The 25395-nt window shown below is 44.6% G+C and overlaps 1 protein-coding gene across 1 annotated transcript in view; it reads left to right on the forward strand.

The window, feature by feature from the left end:
* LOC138467192 (osteocalcin 2-like) overlaps positions 1-13646 on the forward strand; it is a 267263-nt gene extending 253617 nt beyond the window's left edge. Inside the window, exons 15-16 of the mRNA XM_069607247.1 lie at positions 13379-13405; positions 13610-13646. Of these exons, the coding sequence (XP_069463348.1) occupies positions 13379-13405; positions 13610-13646 (64 nt within the window). The remainder of the gene's footprint in view (positions 1-13378; positions 13406-13609) is intronic.
* The last annotated feature ends 11749 nt before the right edge of the window (positions 13647-25395 follow it).

The raw sequence follows: 25395 nt of genomic DNA on the forward strand, positions 1-25395 counted from the left end.
TCTTGTCTTCTCTTCCTTTGACAACGGACCTCTCACCCGACTCTGCAGCTCATTTCCCTTTGACTTAACTTCCCTGTTCACCACCTCAACCTTAGATCTCTCTACTCTTCCTGGAAATCTTACTTCCCCCTGAGAACGTCTACGTTCTAAACGTCTTTCGGTTAAACGAAAATCTAACCGAACTACCAAATCAATTAGAGCATCTAAAGTAGTTGGTTGTTCCAAAACACCAGCCAAAGCATCTTTCAATTCATCTTTTAAGCCCCGATAAAATAAGGAAGCCCTCTTCTCCTCTGGCCATCTACTCTCTAAAATTAAAGTTCTAAATTGAGTGATATAAGAAATCAACTCCTTTCCTCCCTGACGCAGCTCCAGTAGTTCTCCATCTACCTCTAGAGATACCTGTCTTTTATCAAACATCTTTTTAAATTCGGCCTGGAACAGGGAATAATTATTCAAAGCCAAACTCTTTTGATTCACCAAGAGACTTCCCCACGCAGATGCTTCTCCTGATAAATAAGATAATGTAAATGTGACCTTGGAAGCATCCGTTGAAAATAACTCAGGACGACTTAAGAAATGTAATTCACACTGAGTCTGAAAAATTTGAAACTTTCTCGGATCTCCCAAAAAACGCTCAGGAGCAGCCAAAGGAACTGGCATAACTAAAGTTCCTAAACCACCCACCACTTCCCTTGAAAGTCTATGTTCTTGTTCTTCCCCTACTCTCACCAACTCAGGTGGGTTTCCTGCACCTTCCAAAACTTCCACTTCTTTTTCTTGTATTTGTGTTACCTTTAAATTTAACTCATCTATTCTTTATTAAGATTTGAGTATTCTAGATGAGCCACCCGTAACTCTTCTCTAATTTCCCTAACCATTTCTCCCAACGCCTCCATGGCTGTCTCGTCGGGGTTCATACAGCTTGGGCAGACTTTTTCTTTTTTATTGGCCTTTCATTCTGTCAGGCTGAGATCCTGGTGTCTGCAGAAGCTGCTGAGCCCCCGACAATCCACCCAAAATGTGGCACTCTGAGCTGATACTATAAACTGCTCAGTTTACCTCACTTCCAGGGGAAAGGGGGAAGGGACAAATTAACAAACACCAGGCTGGAAGCTAAGACTAGCTGGTTCTTCACCTGTAGTAAAACATAAACATATAATACACCTTGCTATTCATGGGGTACTATACTAACCTTAAGTATCAATATCCTTTACCAGATAAAGTAAAAACCATACCTGGAACTTCTCTACAAAATGCCCAGAGAAGTGATAAGCTGACTAGACTTCCTTACTAGTTGACTTGAATCTCAATGATCATTCAGCCTTCTTAGTAGGTCCATGAATGTGAAATTAACTTTGCAGGTAATCTTCTTTAAACTCAAGAAGCTTGAACAAAGTCTTGAGTTCATTAAAAGTAAATGGAAGTTCTAGTGTTTCTGGAAAGTATTTATATTTCTTCTTATTAATTTTTTAGAGTGTCTTTACTTAAATAAACAGTTCTTGAAACTTGCGACAAAAATCTCACGTGGAAATCTCTTGAACTCGCATAGGGATCCAAACTGAGTGAAGATCGTTGAAGCGCTGAAGATTAAACTGCAGGAAAAACCACAGGCGCTTATCCAAGGAGCGAGTAAACTCACACGCGCTGAAATCGAACCGCGAGAGAAAAAAACACACGCGCTTTGTCCAAAATGCGAAAACACTCACACGCGTTAAGTCGAAACCGCGGGAAAAAATCCACACGCGATTAAACGAAAACACGCACACGCGCTGAAGTCCAACCGCGGGAAATATCCACATGCGCTTAGTCCAAGATGCGAGCACACGCGCTGACGACAAACCGCGGGTAAAAATCCACACGCGCTTAGTCCAAGATGCGATCACACGCACACGCGCTATAGTCGAAACAGCAGGAAAAATCCACACGCGCTTAGTACAAGATGCACACGCGCGGAAATCCAACCGCGGGTAGAAAAAACACACGCACAATAGTATCACGCGACACCAAAGAGCTCGCGCTAGATACTCAAACGAAGACTCTCACGCGCAGGCTTCTGTTAACGGAAAAACCACGCGCTTGATAGAAAACGTAGCGTAGCAAAGCCAAAACATACGACAGCAATATAGTTCTTAGTAAATATTTTTCATATGAACTTGAAAATCAGATTTAATCTTTTACAATGACATTATAGAAAGAGTCTTGAGTTTTTAAAGGACTTATCTTGTGAAGAGTCTTTGAAACTTGTTTTCTTTTTGGATAACTCGAAATCTTCTTACTCCTGTTCAGTGCCAAAATGAATCTCTGCAAGATTCCTGTTTACTTTTCCAAATAAGCCGCTCGACCGCTTGAAACTTGAAACCCCTGAACAGGTGGAGCAGGAGCAGCTTATACACGACCTCTCAGCTGGGCAAAGACGATGAAAGGCAGTTTAGAATGTTCACTGTCTTCCCTATAAACAATCACCAGCCAATCAGAACTTAGACTGAGGACCTCCATCTTGGCTTGGGGCATTCTCCACAGACTGCAATGAATGTTAAGGGCAAAATTGGCTGTTTTAAAATTAAACTCATAATAACTTCCAAAAACCTTTCTATACTAATTTTCCCCAGACCTAATGTAATTCAGAATATGTCACTGTATCCTGACAGTACCTGACAGACATGAAGCTGCAAAGATGAGCTCACCGGTTGCAAAGCAGATGCAGTGCTGCACATATTGCTCATTAAACATGGAAGGAAGTCCAGGAACCCAATATAAAAGCACAAGTGCTCCAACTGCAGTAAATACCCACATGGATCATAACACCAACCTACTGCACAAGAAGGTCTCACTTAGTGTCTAGTGCCATGGCAACCATACACCACTGTGTCTTGCCTGACTCCCAAGTGAGCAGTCTCTTAGAACATCAGGCGGAAGGCATCTGACACATTCAACCTAAAACTCCACACCTGGGAGGAGACACTAACAGGGATGAAGCTAAGGAGAACCGTCCCCCACATTCCCAGATACGTTACAGTTAGTGTGATTCCTCCAAGGCTCACCACCTCACAGAGCCCAGGGTAGATGAGCATTCCCAAAATGACTCTTCAAGTAGGAGATTAGAGCACAAGAATAAACTGTGAAGCCACTGCCACACCCCTTAAAGGGATGGTCTAGTAAAAAATGTTATTTAAAAAATAGATAGGCCACATAAAAAAAAAATGCTAGCATCCTCCGTTTTAAACTTCCTATGTAAAATTTTGAGCTATTCAAGCTCAAAATTCGAAAAAGTAGCACAGGGGCGCAGCCATTTTGTGAAATGGAGGCCCTCCTGTGCTGGCTTTTGCTTTTGCGGCACTAATGAAGGAAAAGCCAGCCAGCTGTAGTAAACAAAGTCTACCGCTGGGTGGCTTTCCCTTCATTAGTGCCGGGACTCGGAGGACGCGGACCGGAGACCAGAGCAGGAAAGCTGCAGCTGAATCTCGGTAAGTGCTATTTATTTTTTTTACAAAAAATAAGCACTAGCTGCGGTTTGGAGGGCTGGAGGAGCCCGGAAAACTTAGAAATAAAACCGCAGCTTTAAAAACGTTGTATTTATGTTTGCGGTCGCTTTTGAAGCGACCGCAAACATAAATACAACGTTATTATGTTGGAAAACGCTGCGGTTTTTCGTTCCAAGTTTCTCAGGCTCCTCCGGCTCGGAGAAGCATGAGAAACTTGGAAAGAAAAACCGCAGCGTTTTCCAACACAGCCGCGTGTGTTTCTGCCTGCTGTGGCTATCACTTTGGGTCTCCGGTGCTCGAGCACCGGAGACCCAAAGTGAAAGCCACAGCAGGCAGAAACACACGCGGTTATGTTTACATGCCGCGTAGTGTTTCTACCTGCAGCTGATTTCCCATTTGGGGCTCTCGGGCTCCCCGTGGGAGAAGCCTGAGAAACTTGGAACGAAAAACCGCAGCATTTTCCAACACAATAACGTTGTATTTATGTTTGCGATCGCTTCAAAAGCGACCGCAAACATAAATAAAACATTTTTAAAGCTGCGTATTATTTCTAAGTTTTCCGGGCTCCTCCAAAACCGCAGCTAGTGCTTATTTTTTGTAAAAAGTTTAAGTCAGTAGAGAGAGTTGAGCGAGTCAAAGGTGCGTGGGAGCACCGGATATGTGTACAGCTGGTGTGGCATTCTTGTAATAGCTGCTTCTTAGCGTTAGGTGTGGTGGTTGAGAGATCCTGATTATGTGTTCGTTCTGGCAGGATTTATCCAGACCAATTGTGGCTGCGTTAGGCCTGAGGAGAACGTCTGGCTGGGGGGTTTGTAACCAGCAGTGTTTAGTTAGAGTGATGGGGAGTATGCGGCAGATGTTGGTATGAGAACAGCTATACCGAATGGTGTCATAGTATCTCTGTGTTCTAGTTGAATGGTGGTGTAAAGAAGAGCGTAAGCATGGTGATGTGATATGATGGGCTACATGCTCTTTCAAACGTTCCATGCATTCCAAGCCATTCCGTGTAAGTCTACGTTGTTTAATGTACTCAGTTCACATATTTCATCTGTACCACCCACATACTTCCCGTACCATTCACATATTATATCAGTACCTTCCACATACTTCATCGGTTCCATCCACATATTTCACCCGTTCCATCTACATACGTCACCTGTTTCATCTACATACGTCACCTGTTCCATCCATATACATCACTAGTTCCATCCACATACGTCACCCGTACCTTCCACATACGTCATCCGTTCCATCGACATATTTCATCCATTCCATCTACATACGTCACCTGTTTCATCCACATACGTCACCTGTTCCATCCACATACATCACCAGTTCCATCAATATACGTCACCCATCCATCCACATACTTCGGCCGTTCCATCCACTCTACGCAGTCAACGGCTATACGTACTCATCCGTTCTATGCACTCATCTTCGCTAGACATTCATCTGCTCTACGCACTCAACCGCTCTGGGCACTTGTCCGCTCTGGGCACTCGTCCGCTCTGGGCACTCTCACACTCTACGCACTCACCCGCTCTATGTACTCACCCGCTCTATGCACTCACCCGCTCTACAGACTCACGCGCTCTACATACTCACATGCCCTTACGCACCCCTCTGCTCTCACCCACCCCTCCACTCTTACGCACACGTCTGCTCCATACACTCGTCGGCTCTACCCACTAGTCTGTTCAATGCTAGCATTCACCCAGACTACATTTTCCTCCATTCATACACACTCTTCCACTCTGCGCATTTTTCCGCTCTGCGCACCCAACACGTTCTTCACACTTATCCGATCAGCGTACCAATCCGCTTTGCGCACTCATCCGCTCCACGCACTCATCCGTACCCCGCGCTCATCCGCACTATGCACTCGTTCTTTGCCCGCAATCATCTGCTAAGTGCACTCATCTGCTCTAGAAATCTTTCGCTCATACGCACCCATCCACTCTATACACTCATCCGCTCTACAGACTCACCCGTTCTATACACTCCTCCGTGCTATACACTCATCAGCTCTGCACATTCATCTGTTCTATGCACTCCTGCGTTCTACACACTCCTCTGTATTTACACACGCATCCGCTCTACACACTTGTCCGCTCTACACAACTCATCCACTCTACACCCCATCTGCTCAGCACACTCATCCGCTCAGCACACTCATCCGCTCAACACAATCATCCTCTCAACACACTCATCCAATCTAACACTCATCCGTTCAATCCATTCATACCCTCAGCGCACTCATCCTTTCCACGTTCTTCATCCATTCTAGCGATTTTATCCGCTCCATTTACTTCGTTCATTCATCATGCATTATCGATTTTCAGGTCATGTCACTTGTCATACGCACTGGATCCGTTCCGTGCTCTCAATCTGTTTCATGCACTACACTCATCTCATGTGATTGAATCGTTTATTCTGTACTTTCCATTTATGCCATGCACTCATACAGTCGGTGTCATCTGTCTGTGTACTCATCAATCTCTTGTATTCATCTTTCATCCTCTTCTCTTTAATCATTTCACTCTTTTTGTTCATTTTGTCCATTGCACTCATTACATTCCTTTAATTAATTTAGACATCGTTACTGTTTTTTTTTATCCACTTCACTGCTTTGATCTACTTTACTTGTTCTATTCCGTTTGTCCTTTTAGTTTACATTAGCGGTTAATGGTTGTCGATTTCTCGCATGAATATTGATGTTGTATTATTATTTGTCTTCTTGTTGTTCAAGATCTACCATTTTTGGGATGGTGACATTGAGATGCTGTTATTCAGTTTGGGTTAGTTTGCGTAGGGTTGGTTTTAGGGGAGAGCCAGGTTTTCAATAGTTTGCGGAAAGACATTAGATCTTCAGTTAGGTGGATGTGGGGTGGGAGTGCATTCCACAGCGTGGGGGCCAAGGCTGGGAATGATGATCCACCTAACCTGACTGAGTTTGTTTTAGGTATGACTAGGAGGCTGGCTGAGCTTGATCTTGGAGTACGCGGGGGGTGATAGGGTTTCAACTTGTCTTGAAGATATTGAGGTCCGGTTTTATGCAATGCTCGATGAGAAATGCATAAGGTTTTGAAAGTCACCCTTGGGGCCACTGGAAGCAAGTGCAGAGTTTTAAGGGCTGGGGAGACGTGGTCTCTCGGGCTTAGCGCTAGAAGCAGTTTGGCTGCAGCGTTTTGAGCTCTTTGAAGTTTATTCAGTTGGTAAGCGTGGACTCCGAGGAAGAGGGGGTTAGCGTAGTCCAGTCTTGATATAACAATTGATTGGACCGCAGAGAGTCTGTTAGGAAAGGAGAGATATGGAAAGATGCACCTAAGAGTTTTAAGGTGGTAGTGGCAGGACTTTGAGACGTTGTTGACTTGGCGCGAGAGTGTTAGGTCAGAGTCAAGGGTGCATCCAAGGTTTTTTACTGTGTTAGAGGGCATCGGTGAGTTGCCCATGGCAGATGGGCAAGGTAGTGGGTGTGGAAGAAGTTCGGAGTTGCCACATACCATGATTTCAGTTTTGGAGGGGTTTAACAAGAGGTGGCTTTGGGTCATCCAGAGCTCTATGTCGAGGAGGCAGGAGGCGAGGTCAGGTCGGTGGTTGGGTTTTGAGTTCAAGAGTTTTAGAATTAGTTGAGTGTCATCAGCGTAGTTGTAACACAGGATGTTGTGTGATCGAATTATTGGTGGGAGGGTGATCAAGTAGAGATTGAACCGGAGGGCTGATAGGCGTGCTCCTTGTGGAACTTCTGTGTCAACTGGTCGGGCTTGGGAGGAATAGGTGGAGAGTAGCGTTATTTGGTACCTATCTTTGAGCAATGAAGCTATCCATTTGAGAGCGGTTCCACAAATTCCTAGGGAGTGGAGGCGATCAAGGAGGATTGAGTGATTGATTGTGTCAAAGGCATCCGATAGGTCAAGAAGGATTAATGCGGCGCATCCCGCAGAGTCTGCCGTGATTTTAAGGTCGTCCCAGATTGAGGTTAGGGTGGTTTCGGTTCTGTGCCTGGCTCTGAAACCGACTGTGCTGGGTCTAGGAGATTGTTTGCTTCGACATGGGCATTTAGTTGGGAGTAGGCGGTTTGGTCAATGAGTTTGGCAAGGAACTTGGTGTTTGAGATGGGGCGGTGGTTTTTGGGCTTGAGTGGGTCGAGGGAAGTTTTTTTTATTAGAGGTTTGATATGAACCGTTTTGAATGCGTCGGGAAAAATACCTGAGGAAAGGGAGTCATTTATGATGGATCTTGCGTGTTCTTCTGCGCAGGTAGAAGCGAACATTTCTTTGAGGGTTGTGGCCGGGCAGGGGTCTAGAGGAGAGCCGGATGGTTTGCGGGCAGAGAGATGTTTGAGAAATAGGTCGGGTGATATTGGACTAAAGGAGTCGAACATTGGTTGCGCAGTGGTCGCAGGCTGTGGATTGGCCGGTATGGGGGGAGGGTTGTCAGGCGGATTTAAGAGAGCCTGTTTGGTGGTTAGTGCATTTGTTCTTTCGAGAGCCGTGGCGTAAAAGTGGAGAGAGAGTGAGTCGCACAGTGATTGTGAGGGGGTTGGGACTGTGGTAGTGCATGCCAGTTTGGTGAATTCGGTGATGATTTTGTGAAGTTCTTTGCTCAGGTTTTTGCAGTTTAGGATTCGGGAGTTGTAGTGGGCTTTTTTTGCTTTCCGGATTTCGGCCTTGTACTGATGAAGGTGTCGTGCCAGAATGGCTCTGCTCTCTTGGGTTTTGTCTTTCTGCCATTTGCGTTCTAAGTATTTATATAGTTGTTTAGTGGTCTTCAGATCAGGTGTCAACCATCTAGGGAACGGGCCATGGCGGGCTGATGGTTTGCAGGAGAGTGTGAGCCGCATTAGAGAGGTGTTGAGCCATGAGTCGAAGGCGTCAGGGGTTAGTTGTTTATTGGGTTGGCAGTGAGGTGGAGGAGACAGGAGGAGTGCGTCGGCTAGGTCAGGAACGATTATTAGTTTTTTCCAGCATTTGCATAGATTCAGAGGATTAGGTTCGAATACGGGAAGCGGGTCGGGTGAGTGAATGGCGAATGAAACAATGAAGTGGTCGGACTAGATGATAGGGTTGGTGGGGTTTAGATGTATCCGGTTGAGGGAGCTAAAGATGGCATCCAGAGTGTGTCCTTTATAGTGAGTCGGGCCGTTTATGTGGAGTTGGAGGTTAATTGCATCTAGACCGTCAACCAGAGAGTGTGTCATCGGGTTGGTGGGGATGTCGAGCCATATGTTGAAATCTCCAAGCAGGGTGAGGTTGGGATGGTTTAGTTGAAGGGTGGCAATAGAGTCGCAGAGGTTGTTTGAGAATTGTCTATCGTAGCCGGGGGGTATGTTAATTATTAGGAAGCTGTGTGAGAACGGCGGGGAGAGGGATAGTTTAACGAGGAGTGATTTGCAGGAAGGAATGGAAGGTTGATTGTCGATGATTGAGGTGTGGAATTGAGACTTGAAGATGAATGCTATTCCCCCTCCTCTAGAGGGACGATTCAGTGGGATGGGGGAGTAGTCGGGGGGATGGGAGGGAGGCTTCATTGACGATTGGGGTGAAATCGTCAGAGAACCAGGTTTCGGTGATGAAAACCAGATCTGGTTTGCCAGAGGCGAGGAGGTCAAAGATGTTGTGTTTGTTTTTTGCTACGGATCGGGCATTAAATAGGATGCAATTCACTTCGGTAGGTGAGGTTGGTGTCGGAGCTGCAGTGGGGGGTGGGGGGAAGAGGGTGGAATCTGGGGAGGGAGGGGTGGTGTGATTGATGATCGATGGGAAGAGTGGGCAAGCAGAAAAGTGGGCGGGTTTTGGATGGGAGTGGATGGATGCGCGTGTTAGGGTGATTGGATTTGGCACAGGGGATTTGAAGATGGGGTGTGGGCGGTTAGGAGTTTCAGTTATGGTCGGTGAGAAATCGAAGGCGAGGGGTTTTAGGAAGGGTGAAACAAGGGGGATGGTGGTGATTGGGGGAATGAGAAGGTGAGTCGAGACAGGGGAGGTGATGAGTGCTGAGAGGTTGGGGGGACCTGGTGCTTTTCCTCTTTAGTGTCTTTGTTGTGATTGGTGTGTGCGAGAGGGTAGGGGGGTCGGAGGAGGAGAGGGATGAGGCTTCTGTTCTTGCTAGGGCTAGGCGTGCGGTTTTTAGGGAGGGGAAGGGGTGTGGTCGGGGGGACATGATGGTGGGGGTTAGTGGGAAAAGTGGGGGGTGCATGATTGCAGGGCAGGGTGTGGCCGGTATGCTAGTGAGGGGAGCGGGCATGATCAACGTAGGCTGGTCGGTGGTGGGGTTCAGGGGAGCAGTGGTCTTAGGGTGGTTGGCTCGCCATCGTGCCCCTCTGGCTTCATGTTTAGAAAGGGGATGGGTAGGGGATGTAAAGGAGGGTGGGATGATTTGGGAAGGGGTGGACGGGAGGCAAGGCTGGCAAGAGAGTGGAGGCGGACCACAGAGGTCGTTTCCGGGCCAACCCTGGTGGTTTGGGTGCACTCATGGTCAGTACGTGCTATTAGGGGTAGTTTCAGGTGCAACTTACACTTTATTCTGGATTTATAAGTTCGACTATATCACTGGGTGAGATTAATCTTGGTTTCTGAGTTACACTAAGCAGAGTGATATTATTTACTTATTCTAGGATTTAGTGTAATAATTGTAACTAGGCTGCAGATATTAGTTGGTTTCTGGGTTACCCTAAGCAGGGTGATATTATTTACTAATTCTAGGATTTAGTTTACTAATTGTAACTAGGCTGCAGATATTAGTTGGTTTCTGGGTTACACTAAGCAGGGGGATATTATTCACTTATTCTAGGTTTTAGTGTACTAATTGTAACTAGGCTGCAGATATTAGGCCGTTTTGAAGTGTAGCTGCACCATAGGATATGCTGTTAAGCGGCCTATTTAGTTTATTTAGTTGCAACTACAGTACAGTTACGCTGTTGGGTATACTTTCTTCAAGCAAGCTGGAGTAGAGGTAAGCTATTAGGGGAAAAATGAGTGTGGCAACGCCACAGGTATGCTTTTAGGTGGATTTTTCAGTGCAATTTAGGAGGACCTTCTAATTGTGGTTCTAAATTCAATCGGGGCACGCTATAAGGCACACTGCTCGATTCAAGCCAGGACACTATTAGGCCCACTTCTAAATTTGGGTTTGTACAGATAGGATGTTAGGGATGCTTCTATATTCAACTAATCACTCAACGCCAATGGGCACATTTTGCACAGAGAGGGATATTATGTACACAGAGAGGATATTAGGCACACTTCCAAGTTCAGTTTGCACAGGGAGGGTATTCGGGACACTTCTGGATTCAACTATGGCACGTTATTAGGCACACTTCTAAATTTGGGCAAAGTGCGCTATTAGATCTACTTCTAAATTCAACTTTGGACAGAGGGGATATTTAGGCACACTTCTAAATTGAATTTTGCACAGAGGGGATATTAGACTATTAGGCACACTTCTGATTCTACATTACACAGAGATGATATTAGGCACACTTCAAATTCAACTTTCCACAGAGGGGATATTTAGGCGCACTTCTAGATTCAAGTCTTGCACAGAGAGGATACTAGGCACACTTCTAAATTCAACTTTGCAAAGAGAGGCTATTAGGCACAGTTCTAGGCTTACACTTCTAAATTGGACTTTACACAGAGAGGAAATTAAGTTCTAAATTGAAGTAGGGTACGCTATTAGACACACTTCTAAGTTAGACTATGCACAGAGGGACTATTAGGGACACTAGTCAGTTCACCTAGGGCACGCTATCAGGAACAGTTCTAAATTCAACTTTACACCAGGAGGATATCAGGAATACTTCTAAATTCAACTTTGCACAGAGGGGATATTAGGCACACATCTAGCCTCAACTTTGCACAGATAGGATATTAGGCACACTTCTAACTTCAAATTTGCATAGAGAGGATATTAGGCACACTTCAAAATTCAACTTTGCACAGAGAGGCTATTAGGCACAGTTCTAGATTTACACTTCTAACTTCAACTTTGCACAGAGAGGATACTAGGCACACTTCTAAATTCAGCTTTACACAGAGAGGCTATTAGGCACAGTTCTAGACTTATACTTCTAACTTCAACTTTACCAGAGGAAATTAGGCACAGCTCTAAATTCAACTTTACACAGAGAGGAAATCAGGCACACTTCTAAATTCTACTTTACACAGAGAGGAAATCAGGCACACTTCTAAATTCAACTTTACACAGAGAGGAAATTAAGTTCTAGATTCAAGTAGGGTACGCTATTAGACACACTTCTAAGTTAGACTATGCACAGAGAGACTGTTAGGGACACTAGTCAGTTCAACTAGGGCACGCTATCAGGAACAGTTCTAAATTCAACTTTACACTGGGAGGATATCAGGCATATTTCTAAATTCAACTTTGCACGGAGGGGATATTAAGTCTTGCACAGAGAGGGTATTATGCACAGTTCTAGACTCACACTTCTAACTTCATGTTTGCAGATAGAGGATATTAGGCACAGTTCAACATTCAACAAGGGCATGCTATTAGACACACTTCTAAGTTAGACTATGCACAGAGAGACTATTAGGGACACTAGTCAGTTCAACTAGGGCACTCTATTACGCACAGTTCTATAAGCAGATAAACTACAGATGGAAGAGATTACGACGGTTTAGATTTCGGAGTGGTAGGGTAGTATGGCGTGAAGTAATTGCTTCAGTCCCCGCCCTTGCCACACTTACTTGTTGTTGGCTTCTTGCTTCTCCTGCGGTTACCTGCAGATACACCCTGGAGCCGTCGCTGAAGAAGCCGTCCTTTGCCTTGGGTCCTTAGCAGATGGGCTGCCGGGCAGAGGGCTGCCCTGGGGGGATTGGTAATGAATGGGAGTCCTCTTATCAGGACCAATGGGATGGGGTGGGCGGGAACGGGAGGCGGAGGACCCGACAATCAGGAAATGGGTGCAGGGAGGGAGAGGGAGACAACGGGGCTAGCTAGGGGTAAGGGGACCACAGATTTCACCTCAAACATGTGGAAAATGCCACAAATTACCTTGTAACCGCGCTCACAGGCTGCAAGGTGGAAAGGAGCTGGCGCAGGCACGCGAGGCTAGACACTCGCACTACTGGATCTCAATGGACCAATGGGACGGGGTGGTCGGGAACGGGAGGTGGGAGGACCCGACAATCAGGAAATGGGTGCAGGGAGGGAGAGGGAGACAACGGGGCTAGTTAGGGGCAGTGGGACCACGGATTTCACCTCAAACAGGTGGAAAATGCCCAAATTACCTTGCAACCGCGCTTACAGGCTCCAAGGTGGAATTGTCACAAATTTGCTGATGCACCTGAGACTATAAGGACTGTGAAAGGAAGTGAACTCTGTGGTAATGTTCAGATTGACCACACCGGGGCTCTCATTTCTGCCTTAGAAGTTTGATAAATATTGTTTTGGAAAAAGAGTGCAAACAAAATGTGAGTTATTTACACAGAAGTCTTACAAAACAGGGTGCAGTAGAATTCAAAATACCTAATGTTAGAAATCATGAAAGTTTTGGTTTTGGAAATTATGACTAGACTCGTCCTTGAAATTCAAAAAGCCCAGATCCCATCGGTAAAATTACTCTTGTTGACCTGCGACATATTCTCGTTTGGGAACTTCTTACTTTTGAGTGGACAGCAGAACAGGGCGGCTCTTTCTCTGGTGCACTTGATCGTAATGATCTGCTAGTGTTTGTGCCTTGGGAAAGCACAGCAAGGGTATAGTAACAATGTGTCAGCATGTGTCTATATGCATATTTGTACATATGTAATGCCTGTTTATCACAGTATTCAGCATGAGATGATAAAAATTGTAACGCAAATAAAGCGAAACCTCTCTTTGTAGACAATGCTTCTAAATAAGTAATTTGGCATGTTTTTGTTACACAGTGAGAGTGACGCAACCACATCCGTCAGGTACAGAAAATAATTTCTTTTACCTTTATCATTTGTAAAGACATAACTTTCAACATCCATTTGCAAATTAGAAAACTAAACCTTTCATGTCTCAACATAAGACTTTATACACGTGTTAATAAACAGTACCTAGATTGATTGTGATTTTGATTCTATTCATATCTCATGTAATGCTTGAGCACATATTCTTATTTTGTTACACAGGGATGTGGCCTCGCAGACCATCAGGTACAGAAAGTAATTTCTTTTACCTTTATCATTTGTAAAGACATAACTTTCAACATCCATTTGCAAATTAGAAAACTAAACCTTTCATGTCTCAACATAAGACTTTATACACGTGTTAATAAACAGTACCTAGATTGATTGTGATTTTGATTCTATTCATATCTCATGTAATGCTTGAGCACATATTCTTATTTTGTTACACAGGGATGTGGCCTCGCAGACCATCAGGTACAGAACATCATTTTTCATATTCATAATTTGTAAAGACACAACTTTCATTATCGATTTGCAAATTACAAAAATAAACTGTTCATGTCTCAACATAAGACTTTATACACGTGTTACTAAACAGTACCTAGAGTGATTGTGTTTTTTATTCTATTATTATGTAATTTAATGCTTGAGCCCATATTCTTATTTTGTTACACAGTGACGCAGCTTCACAAACTGAGGGCAGGTACTGTAAAAAGTGTTTTTTCCTCTACATTGGTGAAATCACAGATTTTATTAGAGTTTGAATTTCTGCTTATTAAGAACTTTGCAAAAATAAAGGTCTGCAGATATTATAGACTTTCATTTCAATAGCAGATGCTGAGATTGTTACCAAAGTTCACGAGAATGTGTTCTCTGATATGTTCAGGGCCCCGCTAGTCTATATTATCTCAGCTCATCCTCTTCCATAAACTGGTATGCGAACTGTAGGAACTAGCCTAACAGAGGCAGTTATATTCTTAAAGTTACTAACATGTAATCTTTTAAAGCTATGTGAAGTGTGTTGAGTATATTGAGGGTTCTGATGTGCATGACTCTGTAAGAAGATATGTCATTGATAGTGAAAAGTAGTAAAGGACTAAACATTTCAGATATATGATTGCTGAAATCTCCCAGCCCCCACACTGGCGAGATATGAGGAGAGACACTGAGGACTGGGTCAAATATAGCACAAAAGGTACAATCAGACAACGAAAGAGCATGCAGAGTTGGCCACAATTTGATAGTGATTGAGAATAGAGATGCAACAGACTAAAAAGCACATAAGAAAGGCAGTTTTACTGTTTAATTGTGTTAATCGATGCTTGCCAAATATTGGTGTATTTCATCATTGCTAATCATCGTTTCCATTGGAATGAATGAAGTTCAGCTTCATATCCGTTCACATCCCTCAAGCACACACTTGTGCACCCTCTCCATAAAAAGCCTACCCTTCCTGCCCGGCTTACTACCACCCTATCGACCCTTAAACCCTTCCTGGGCAAACTCTTGGAGAAGTTGGTCAATTCCCAACTGATCCAACACACTGAATCTGTCTCCACAGCCACCAGTCTGACTTCAGAGCAGCCAGATGCACGGAAACTGCTCTCCTGAACACCCGTGAAGGCTTGCTCTGAAATCTCAATTCCAACTCTCCTTCCGTTCTCATCCTTCTTGATCTTTCCTCTTCTTTTGATCATGTCACCCTTATAATCTGCTCCACAGCCTCACAGACCTGGCACTGGACTATTTCACCTCCTTCCTATCTGACCGACCTTCGCAGGTTCAGCTGGGCCCTTTCCTCTCCTCTACCGCACTCTCCACCTGTGGCATCCCTGAGGGCTCTATCCTCTTGTTATGGCTCTTCAACATCTACCTTGCCCCTCTGGCTCACTTGATCTCCACCTTCATGCCTAACTTCCAATGTTATGCTGAGAACACGCAGCACTCCTTCATGCTTCCCTCCACAGCCTCTTCTTCTTCCTTTCTCGTTCCCGAGTGTCTGACTGCTATTCAGGCATGGTCTGCTGCTAACAGTCTCTGCCTTAATGCCAGTAAAACGGAGACAATTCTCATTGGGACCCCTGCAAACCTCCTTCCCTCCTACTCTCTGGCTGCCCTCCATGGGTCCCCATCACTCACCTGTCAGGCTGAGAGGTCCTGTGTCCGCGGAAGCTGCTGAACCCCCGACAATCCCCCTGAAATGTAATTCTCAGAACTAGATTTCAATTCAGCTCTGTAAACTACACCCCAAAGGGAAAGGGGGAAGTGGATAACAAAACAACACCAGGCAGACTGCGTCAAGGCTAACCAGAGCTGAACCTGCAGAGGATATAAGAAAAGCAGATACAATTCCTTTATTTACTTACTTAACCTTAGGAATGGGAAAGACTTTAAATCCTTAACTAATTATTAAGAATCATACCTGGCTCTTCTCTTGAAATTTCTTAGAGAAGCTGGTAAAGAAGCTGAAAATCTCTCTTACTTGAGACTCTTGAAATTTACATCAACTTCTTACTTTGGGCAAATCAGGAAAGCTTTGTTCTTTGTCTTTTTTCCAAAATGCACTGGATGTCCAGTTAGATTGTTCTTTTTATATATTGTTTCTTTTTCTTTCAAACTTTTTACAATTCAAATGAGTTTGTGAATCCTTGAAGAAAACACGTGTAAAACTCACACGCGGGTTCTTTCCAAACAGATGAACTTCACGTTGCAAGCTTCCTGGATAGATTGAAGAACGCGCGCAAGAAAAGCAAAATCCACGTGCAGAAAAACACACGCGCTTGCCTTACAACGTCACGAAGAATTCACGCGCAAGAGTTCACTCGCAAACGAACACACGCGATTAAAAGGACACGCGCATGGAACCACACGCGCAAATAAAATCTCACACGCGCTAGAAAAACACACGCGCTCTTTAGTTCACACGCGACGTACAGATTTTCGCGCTAAGGAGCACCCGCGCTGGAAAACACACGCGCTCTTGAGTTCACACGCGACGTACAGATTTTCGCACAAAGGAGCACCCGCGCTGGAAAACACATGCGCTCTTGAGTTCACACGCGACGTACAGATTTTCGCGCTAAGGAGCACCCGCGCTGGAAAACACACGCGCTCTTGAATTCACACGCGACATACAGATTTTCGCGCTAAGGAGCACCCGCGCTGGAAAACACACGCGCTCTTGAATTCACACGCGACGTACAGATTTTCGCGCTAAGGAGCACCCGCGCTGGAAAACACACGCGCTCTTGAATTCACACGCGACGTACAGATTTTCGCGCTAAGGAGCACTCGCGCTGGAAAACACACGCGACAAACGGATGCGCGCGCTAAGGTTCAACGATATTCTCAGATTACTAGTAGTACGCGTAATTACAAATAGCGTTCAAGCGCACTCGGGGAGTTCAACAGTAAAGTACATAGACAACTTTTCACGAATTTTCAAGGAAAATGTCATTAGGGTGAACAGAGTTGAAGTACAAGTAAAGTCACTTATCTCCTGAGCAAATTCATAAGGATCTTCAGAGTTTCCTGTCTTCCAAAACGAATTCCTGACAACTGCTAGCTTCTCCAGAAACCCCCAAGAAAGTAGCCGCTTAACTGCTAACGCCTGAAGGATAAAATTCACCAGGCCCAAGTCTAAAGCAGGAGCAGCCACTAAACACGTCCTCTCAGCTGGGGTTTTGATGATGAAAGGCACAGAGTGACAGTTTAGAATGTTCATTGTTGTTCTGCAGTGTCTTCTAACCAATCAGAGCTGTCACTGTGAGACTCCATTTTGCCTTGGGTCAGAACCAGGATTCTGAATCAGCAAGTTAAGGCCAAACCAACAACAATAGAAAACTTCCCACCCACACAAGGCTAATCTGAAAAGGATAATAAAGAGAAATAAGGAGAAGGAAACTTAAATAAGGGAAAATAGCCTGAATAGAGGAAGGAAACCTGACATCACCCTCCTGTAAGGCTAAAAATATTGGCGTCATCTTCGACTCCTCTCTCCCCTTCTCTCCTCACATCGTGAACCTTGCCAAAAAGGCCCACTTTCAGATGCACCTCCTCAGAGGCATTTACCCTTTCCTGACCTATCCCCAGAAACTCAATGCCTCCAGAGCTCTGGTCCTCTGTAGGCTGGACTAATGCAGCATACTCTTCCTCAATCTGCTTTTATCCTCCCTTTGCCCCTTCAACTAATCCAGAATATGACTGCAAGATTTATCCTTGGCCTCAATCCCAGGGACCGCAACTCCTAAAATCTCTCCACTGGCTCCCGGTGGCTGTGAGGATCAAGTTCAAGACCCTCTGCATCATCCACAGGGCTTTTATGGGGTCTAAGACCGTGCTACATCCAACTCTGTCTCCCTAAATACCTCCCTGCTAGAGTCCTTCAGTCTTCTAGCTTCAACTCTCTGTAGATCAGACACTTTTCCAAGCAGACAGTGGGAGGTAGATCTCTCTATTCGGCAGGAGCCTCCCTCTAGAATATCCTCCCTGTTCCTCTCAGGCTTGAGCCAGATCTCCTTAAGTTCCCGGAAGCTTCTCAAGACTCTCCTTTTCTCTTCTTCCTTCCCTCTCCACTGCTAATTCCCCCTCTGCCGCATTGACTGGCTGCCTGGTCCCCTCTGAGTCCTACAGGGCACCAGGCACTCCTTTCCAGTCTACCCCAGCATCCCCCCTTAACCTGCACTTGCCCTTCTGGGTCCCCTTCACCTGACTAGCCTCCCGGTGTGTGCATCCCCCCAAAGGCTGATCTACCCCTGTCCTCGCACTTAGCATGTGGTCCTCACTTCCTGCACTGCTTGGATCCCCTGGCACTTGCTCGCCTGGCCAACCCTTAACACTTGCCTAGCCCCATGGGCCCTCTTCGTCCCCTCATTCTCCCCCTACACTTGTATGCCTCCACTCTGCCCCATAATTCCCTCCCACACTAGCATTATCCCTTCCTCCCCTACCTGCTCTCCCCACTCCCCATCCCCTCCCTCTGCACTTCTTGTTACTGCACTTGCATTGTGCAAATGACACCAACGCTAGTAGGACCGTTATTGTTGTTTTCTTCCCTGCCCCCCCCGTTTGTCTTGTAGCGCCTTGAAACACTAGTTGCTTTGTAGGCACTTTATAAATGCCCAATAAATAAAAAATCTTCCCACAGCAATAAGTTCCTTGTCCCACATGGTAGATTCCCTTTTTCTTATATTCATATACTAGTGGGAAAGTCTGTGTACAGGGGCTAATGTGCCTGAAGGAAGACATTTTCAGAGTGTAAATGTATTATGTAGTATATTTTAACGTAATTTATGTTAATAGAAAAAAAAATGTGTAAAGGATGTTGCTCCTTTTACATGGAGGATTAGTAACCTCAAACAAAATCTCACAGATCCGTTGAAAGTTCAGCATAGTGCATACAGCCAATTGTATCTGCTCCTCATTGTCTTGGATTCCAATGATGGGTTTTGGACTCAAATATATAATGTTAGGGGTTGTTAGAGTGATACAATTCACGTGCAGCATGATTCGCAGTAGACATGAGATCATAAAATAGAGTTTAAAAAGTACATGAAGAATATTATTGATAAAATAATACATACCAAGAAATATTACAATGAATAATTACATGACACATAAGTACATTAAAAAAAAAGTAATTTATTTTGTTTGGGAAATAGTGCTTAATCAAATTAATTTCTGTTTATATGTTTTTTTTAATGTATGCTATTAAAGTGGTATGGATGTCTTGTATGTTATCATTGTTGAAATACACATTTTGTTCGCCTGGAAGATAAACTTGCAGTCTCATTGTTATATGTGTAAGGCAACAGCTCTGTCTAGCGGTGATAACAGGTGAAACAGGCAGGACAGCATCGGACAAACATACATCTGGCCTTTTATTATATAGACGGATGTAATTTTCCTTCCCATGTTTATCCACAAATTACTTTTTGACATGGTGCTTAACAAATTCATCTAATATATAAATATGTTAATTTATGCTAACGGGGGGACAGAGGTGGTAACAGCCCACTCACTTGAGCAATGAGAGTGAGCCCCGGAGCAAGGGCTTAGGGCCATTTACAGCCAAGACCACTACACCTCATGTTGAGCACAGCACCCTTGGGCTCACTCCAGAGTACTAATATATAGATATGTTTTAAGGGAATTATTTTCAAGCCTAACGCAAGCCGAATCCCTTAAAAAAAAACAAGATGGCTGCCACATAGAAAATAAAATCAATAACTGTCCTATGCTGATGGGACAGATGCGGGTGGCTGGAGTGGGTGTTGTGGGAAAGGGTTCATAGTGACTGTTTCGACAGTCACATTTGCGAATGACAAAAGTTCCGACACAAAAGTGTATAAAAAAAATGTTTCAAATGTATTTTTTTAAAAAAATGTTTTGGGGGGTCCCCGCAAACTCATGTTTTTTTGTAAAAACACTTATTTTACTATACAAATTAAAATAAACCCTTTAACATTAAAAAAAATACATTCAACACTTTTTTTTAAAAAACTTTTGTTTCAGAACTTTTGTAATTCGAAACTATTGTTTCGAAACTTTGCCTGGACACTGTGGGGGTTCATAGTGACTGTTTCGACAGTCACATTTTCGAGTGACAAAAGTTCTGAGGCAACATAACAGTGGATAAGTTGCTAATGTTGTTATAAGAGTGAATGGTGGAGAAGGGAGAGGTAATGGGGTGGGAGGATACAGAGAAAGCTGGTCGGGCTTCAGTCAAAAGAATGATGGCAAAAGTGATTTGTGCAAGAGACTGGAAATTAATGCAAGCTTAAACTGTTGCAGCAAGTCTGGATTCCTAGCCTCCTTAGCAGGCACCACTTCCCCAGGTGCTATCTGCAGGGATTTATGCCAGTACACGTCAAGGGTAAGGAATCCCACATTTTAATCCCCTCACCCAAAATGTTCTCAAGAAGCTTGTAGATTGATATAAATGAACAGGCCAGTTCTTAAGGGAATGTAGACACCACAGTGAGCTCCAAAAATATTGCAATCGTGAGAAATAGGGGAAGGACAACTTACCCCTCATTTGATTCTAAATCCTACAGTAATTATAAATGATTCTGGATTTCATCTTCTTGTAGAAGTTTGGCGCCACATTACTCTGTGCACATCCTTCTAGTTGTTCCTTCTCTTTTAAGCTTTATTTAGGGTTTGATGGAAAACAGTAACATAACAGTAATATAAAGGTGCTACTTTGGCAGTCGAATGTTTCATTATTCATTTCTTAGATATCGGCATGCTAGATGGAAAAATGTGCGAGTAATAACAGAAACTTCCTGAACATTGCCTAGAAGATATTTCAAAGGTGCAAGAAAGTGCAGTATAGCAATATTATTTTTAGCTATAGCATCAGGCACCTTACTGAACAGAGGGACTAGTCTAAGTAGTTCTAGTGCATGCGCAGCAAATCAGCAACCGAGTCAAGCATCTCAGACATACTCCACTATTATTATTGTCAAATTTTGCATGCAAGACGGGTGTTAAGTACGATCTATTAATCGTTTTAAATTGAATAAGATGGAAATTAGAGCTCAATGTGATCTCTTTCACCAATAATCTGCACTGGCTCCTCTGTTATTCAGATAGAGCAAACCCAATACACAACCCAGACTGGGCTTAAAATGCAGACTATTCATTGTGAGGAACTCACAGTGACAACAAGTAAGAGAGACACAAGTGACCACAGTTCAAGGGTGTTTATTGAACAATGAAATTGTTATGCAGGGTTGGCGAAATTCCTAATCTAAGCCAGAATCTAAGATGGCGACAGATGTCGACCATCAAATGAAAATAAGGCAGTCCTAGTGGCGCCAAGTCAAATAAAAGGGGCGTATACTAAATAAAACGTATTGACAATTCCTTATGCTATATATAAAAGGTGTGGGGTTAAGTTTCAAGAAAGAAAGAAGTGTTCTCAAATTTGAGTATGGGGTAAGGTAGTTGGTGGAGCACAGTATAGTCTCGGGCTTCTCTAGCACAAGATGACAGTCCCAATAGTGGTTCTCAGGACCGTCGATGGTCAACTTTCGTTTCCTTTGAAAGTCTCTGGCCTTCGGGCCTGATGGGCTTAAACAATAAAACTAAGGTTACTTTAATAAATGAAAATGTGTTCCCAATATTTGCTGACTGATGGGTTCATCCCTGGGTCCCCATCTTCTGGGCTGACCCTTGTCAATCGCACTCCACAGTTCAAATAGGGTGATGGCCTCACCCTTGGGCCCCCCCTCTTCTAGGCAGACCCCGTTCCAAAAAACACTGTTTCTTAGGACTCTAGACTTGCCGGGTTTTCTCTCACTATGGGATTTACTTCCCTTTCTTTCAGCCAACTTACGGACCAAAGTATTTCGATTGTACTGGGCTTTTGTTCGACGGTCAGGTATGACCACTTTGAGTTCCTTTGGCGGCCTTCTTATGCCCTTCTAGTTTCTGTTGTTTTTCAATATGGGGCGCGACCAGAGTCTCTCGAGTTAACACCCACATGGTGCCGCTTCTTCTCTCCAGCTGGTCTCCCCCTCACACTTTCAACACTTTCTTTAAAGTTCATTAGCTTTGTTCAAAACTTGCCACTTTGCGATTCTCAGTCAACACAGCCCGGTGCTTATTGATTCTCCCCTTGACTCACCGACTGTGATGAACCGCTTGGCTTTCGGCTTCTCTGGAGTCAAGCCAGTACCAGGGGCGCGGGAGTTTCATCTGCTCCGCCTTATCATCATAGCATTGCCCCGTGTACCGTTGACATCTGCAGCAGGACACTTGCCCTATTGTACGCCGTTTCAGATTCCTCTCCACAAAGGTTCCACGGGCCTGGAATGGAAAGGGCAAGTTTGCTACTCCTTGAAACACTATCGTCTCTCACCACCTTTTTCCTTCTCTTGAACTGCCGCCTTCTGTTAGCCATCTCCTCATGCTGCCTGTTGTATCGGTCTTACTTGTACTGTTCTCTCTGGCTCCACCTTTTTCCTTGTGGGGAAGGGAAAGGGCCGTCAAGAGTGTGTGTGATTCTGATCAATTGCCTGACTTTGCCTGACCCTGGTATTGGGACATGCCAGGTAAACGGCTCTAGTGGTTGTCCGTTATGTTGTGCGAAAGTGTTCACATTGGTAAAGGGGAGGCAGTGGTTTGGAATGTCCTATGTGAGAGGATGGGAAAAAGGTGTTAAAGGAAGTGGGATACCGCGTCTCACCTGTCTGTGACCCACTCCCCGAGGAACCCCCATCCAGGTGATCCTCTCTTACTGGTCCACCCCCAGTAACTGGATCCAATAGCGATGGGCGTGTTCTGGCCACCTGGATGAAAGATCCCCAGCGACTAGTTAGGGAGACACCTTCAGGTTTCTCACATCATGTTACGTTGGACAGGTCTATACAAGGAGTCCCATGTGACTCCATGAATGAAGATATACACGATCACCATGGCACTCGGAATCTGATGGACATTCCGACGGACCGAGTGCTGATAAGATTATTACTGTTTGGTGGTATACTGGCGGAACTACAGCCAGGATACCGGCAAACTTATAATGAGGGCCATGTGTGGTATGGGACACACTATGATAGAGACTTATTTATTTATGTATTTATTTAATGGTTGAGACTATTTGACTTTACCAACATCCACAGGATGTCCTCCCCAAGGGATATTGGAAGTTGTCCATGTTCTAGTAAATCTTTCCTAAGTTTAAGTAAATATCATAGTGGTTTACATTCAAACTCGGCCACCAATCTATCAAATGGTGGAACCCTGTCCATTTACAACTCATTAATAGCAGTGAACATTCTTTGGTCAAAAAGGGGACCTTGATAATGACCCCGTCTTCCAAAGTCAAAATAGGTAAATGGATGTATTTCAGGTGTAGGCATGTGACAGTTCACATGAAGGGATGTATGGAATTTAGAAAAACAGGATTTTTATCCAAATCAATAATTAGTTTTATTTCAATAGAGATACCATAAAAGTTCAATATAAACATATGCAAATACAGATTACAGTTTGCAATTAAAATCCAGCTTTCCTAAGAACAAAACAAAATGGATAAGATGATTAAAATATATAAATAAGAAGCTAGATATCCAAAGAAGGGGATACATATTACAGATATTCAACTACTCAGTAAAGCATGATATATTCGCTAAAAAAGAAATTCAGAGGACCACTGGGTGGCATAGAGGAATATGGTAGCATAAACGGCTTGCTCCCAACTCTGTCTTGGGAAAGACAGCTCCACCACGGCTGTGATGGCGGCAACCTGCCCCCAACTGCACACGGACGACACCCCCAGTTACTTCTGTGACTGAGCGGTTGCTTTTTTGGCAGCGTAAGGGACAAACTGTCCAAGTATAGGCCCCCGTACGAGAGGTCACTGGAACATCCAGGGTGCGCGGCAGTGAGACGGGCCAAGCATGAGATCATCCCCTGATACCTTTAGTGTTGCCAGAGGTTGTGTGGCCGGTTTGGACCTGGAGGAGGCCCCAGAACAACCTGGAATCACGCCGGGGACCTGATTGGAAAGAGGGGAGGCACCCTGTCTGTGCATGTTAGGCAGAATTATATGCAGTACCCTTTGGGAACACCACACACAATTAAGACTACAAGTGACAGTACAAATTCACCTTTGTTACAAGCCTTTACTACACAGAAAAAGTGGTAGCACTAGCTGAGCAGCCAGACATCTCAAGAGTAAGTGAGCAGTATCAAATAGTTACACAAAGGACATCAATTACTATGATTCAGGCAAACACTGACTCAAGGTTTTCAAGTAAAAGAATATTTATTTTACTCTTCCTTTGTATAACATTACACTATTATAAAGCAGTTTAAAAATCACACTCTTAATACCCCACACCACTTCCCATAAATTCCAGAAATGTTAAGCTCACAAAATGAAGTGGGAGCAAAATGGTACTCCAGCAATTTAAAAGGGACGGGAAGACAAAGTTAATAGAAATTGAACCACACCAACAGGTAAGTACTCAGGGCAATTGAGCAAGAGGAATTACAGTGATAGAATCAGGTAGAAAAGGCTTAGCGCCAAAGTCAATGGGTCAAAAGTCTTTTGCTCAAGATCACACGGTTCAGGGTAGTTCGCGGGAAAGTTTGTGCCACGGATTCCGGATGAGGTTGCTTTGCAGAAAAGTTAGTTCAAAGAGAAGAGAAGGACAAGCCGTCGGTTTGGAGAAAGATTTCAAACACTTTCACCGCGGCTGAACGAAATGAGCAACCGGATTTGCCCAGTACCTTAAAGCAGAGAGGAAGCTGTAGCTGAGGCGGACGTTCCTGGTAGTTCCTGCAGGCTCACGGTTCCTGAAGCGACTGTCAGACTGACAAATAGTAGGAAGACTGGAGGGTCCTGCACTACCCAGGGAAGAAACCAGCAGCAGAGCAAAGCAACAAATTAAAGGTGCGCTCCTTAAAACCCAAACAGGGTCCGACCTTCCTGGCTATCCGGCCCACTGTAGCTCTGTACAGTGAATTCGACCAGAGGAGGGGTACTGGCTCGCAGTTTGGGTGAACTGGTTGGTCCCACCAGCTCAAAGGAAGAAGTTTCCTGGAGGATCTTCTCTGTCGTCGGATTCTGAAGATTCGGACAAGCAGCAGGGCTTCACCAGGCGGTTCAGTAGTTGTAGCGGTCTTCTTCTGTCAGCTCCTCGTTGGTTCTTTTGTTCCAGTGGCGACTCTGCCTTTCCAGTCACAGAGACCTGCTTTTTATGCAGTTTTCCTCAGCCTGGCTGTCAATCACACAGCAGGGTGGCTGTCCTGGTAAGGACAGTCCCCCAGCCAATCAAACAGGAGTGCGACTTGGGTTACCAAGGGAACCCATGGCAGGGGTCCTAAGACCCCTCCCTCACATCCTGCCTACCCATACTTTCAGGCGCCTTGAGGAGGGCTTCTTTGCAGAAGCCTGCGACAAGACGGCGAACAAAGGAATCAACCCCGGTTTGGCGCGCAGAAAAAAACACGAGAAAGACTTTAACAAAAAAAAAATGGTGAATAAACCCAGC

Source organism: Ambystoma mexicanum, chromosome 4q (genome assembly GCF_040938575.1).
Source record: "Ambystoma mexicanum isolate Mex_15411 chromosome 4q, UKY_AmexF1_1, whole genome shotgun sequence".
Classification (NCBI taxonomy): Eukaryota; Metazoa; Chordata; class Amphibia; order Caudata; family Ambystomatidae; genus Ambystoma; species Ambystoma mexicanum.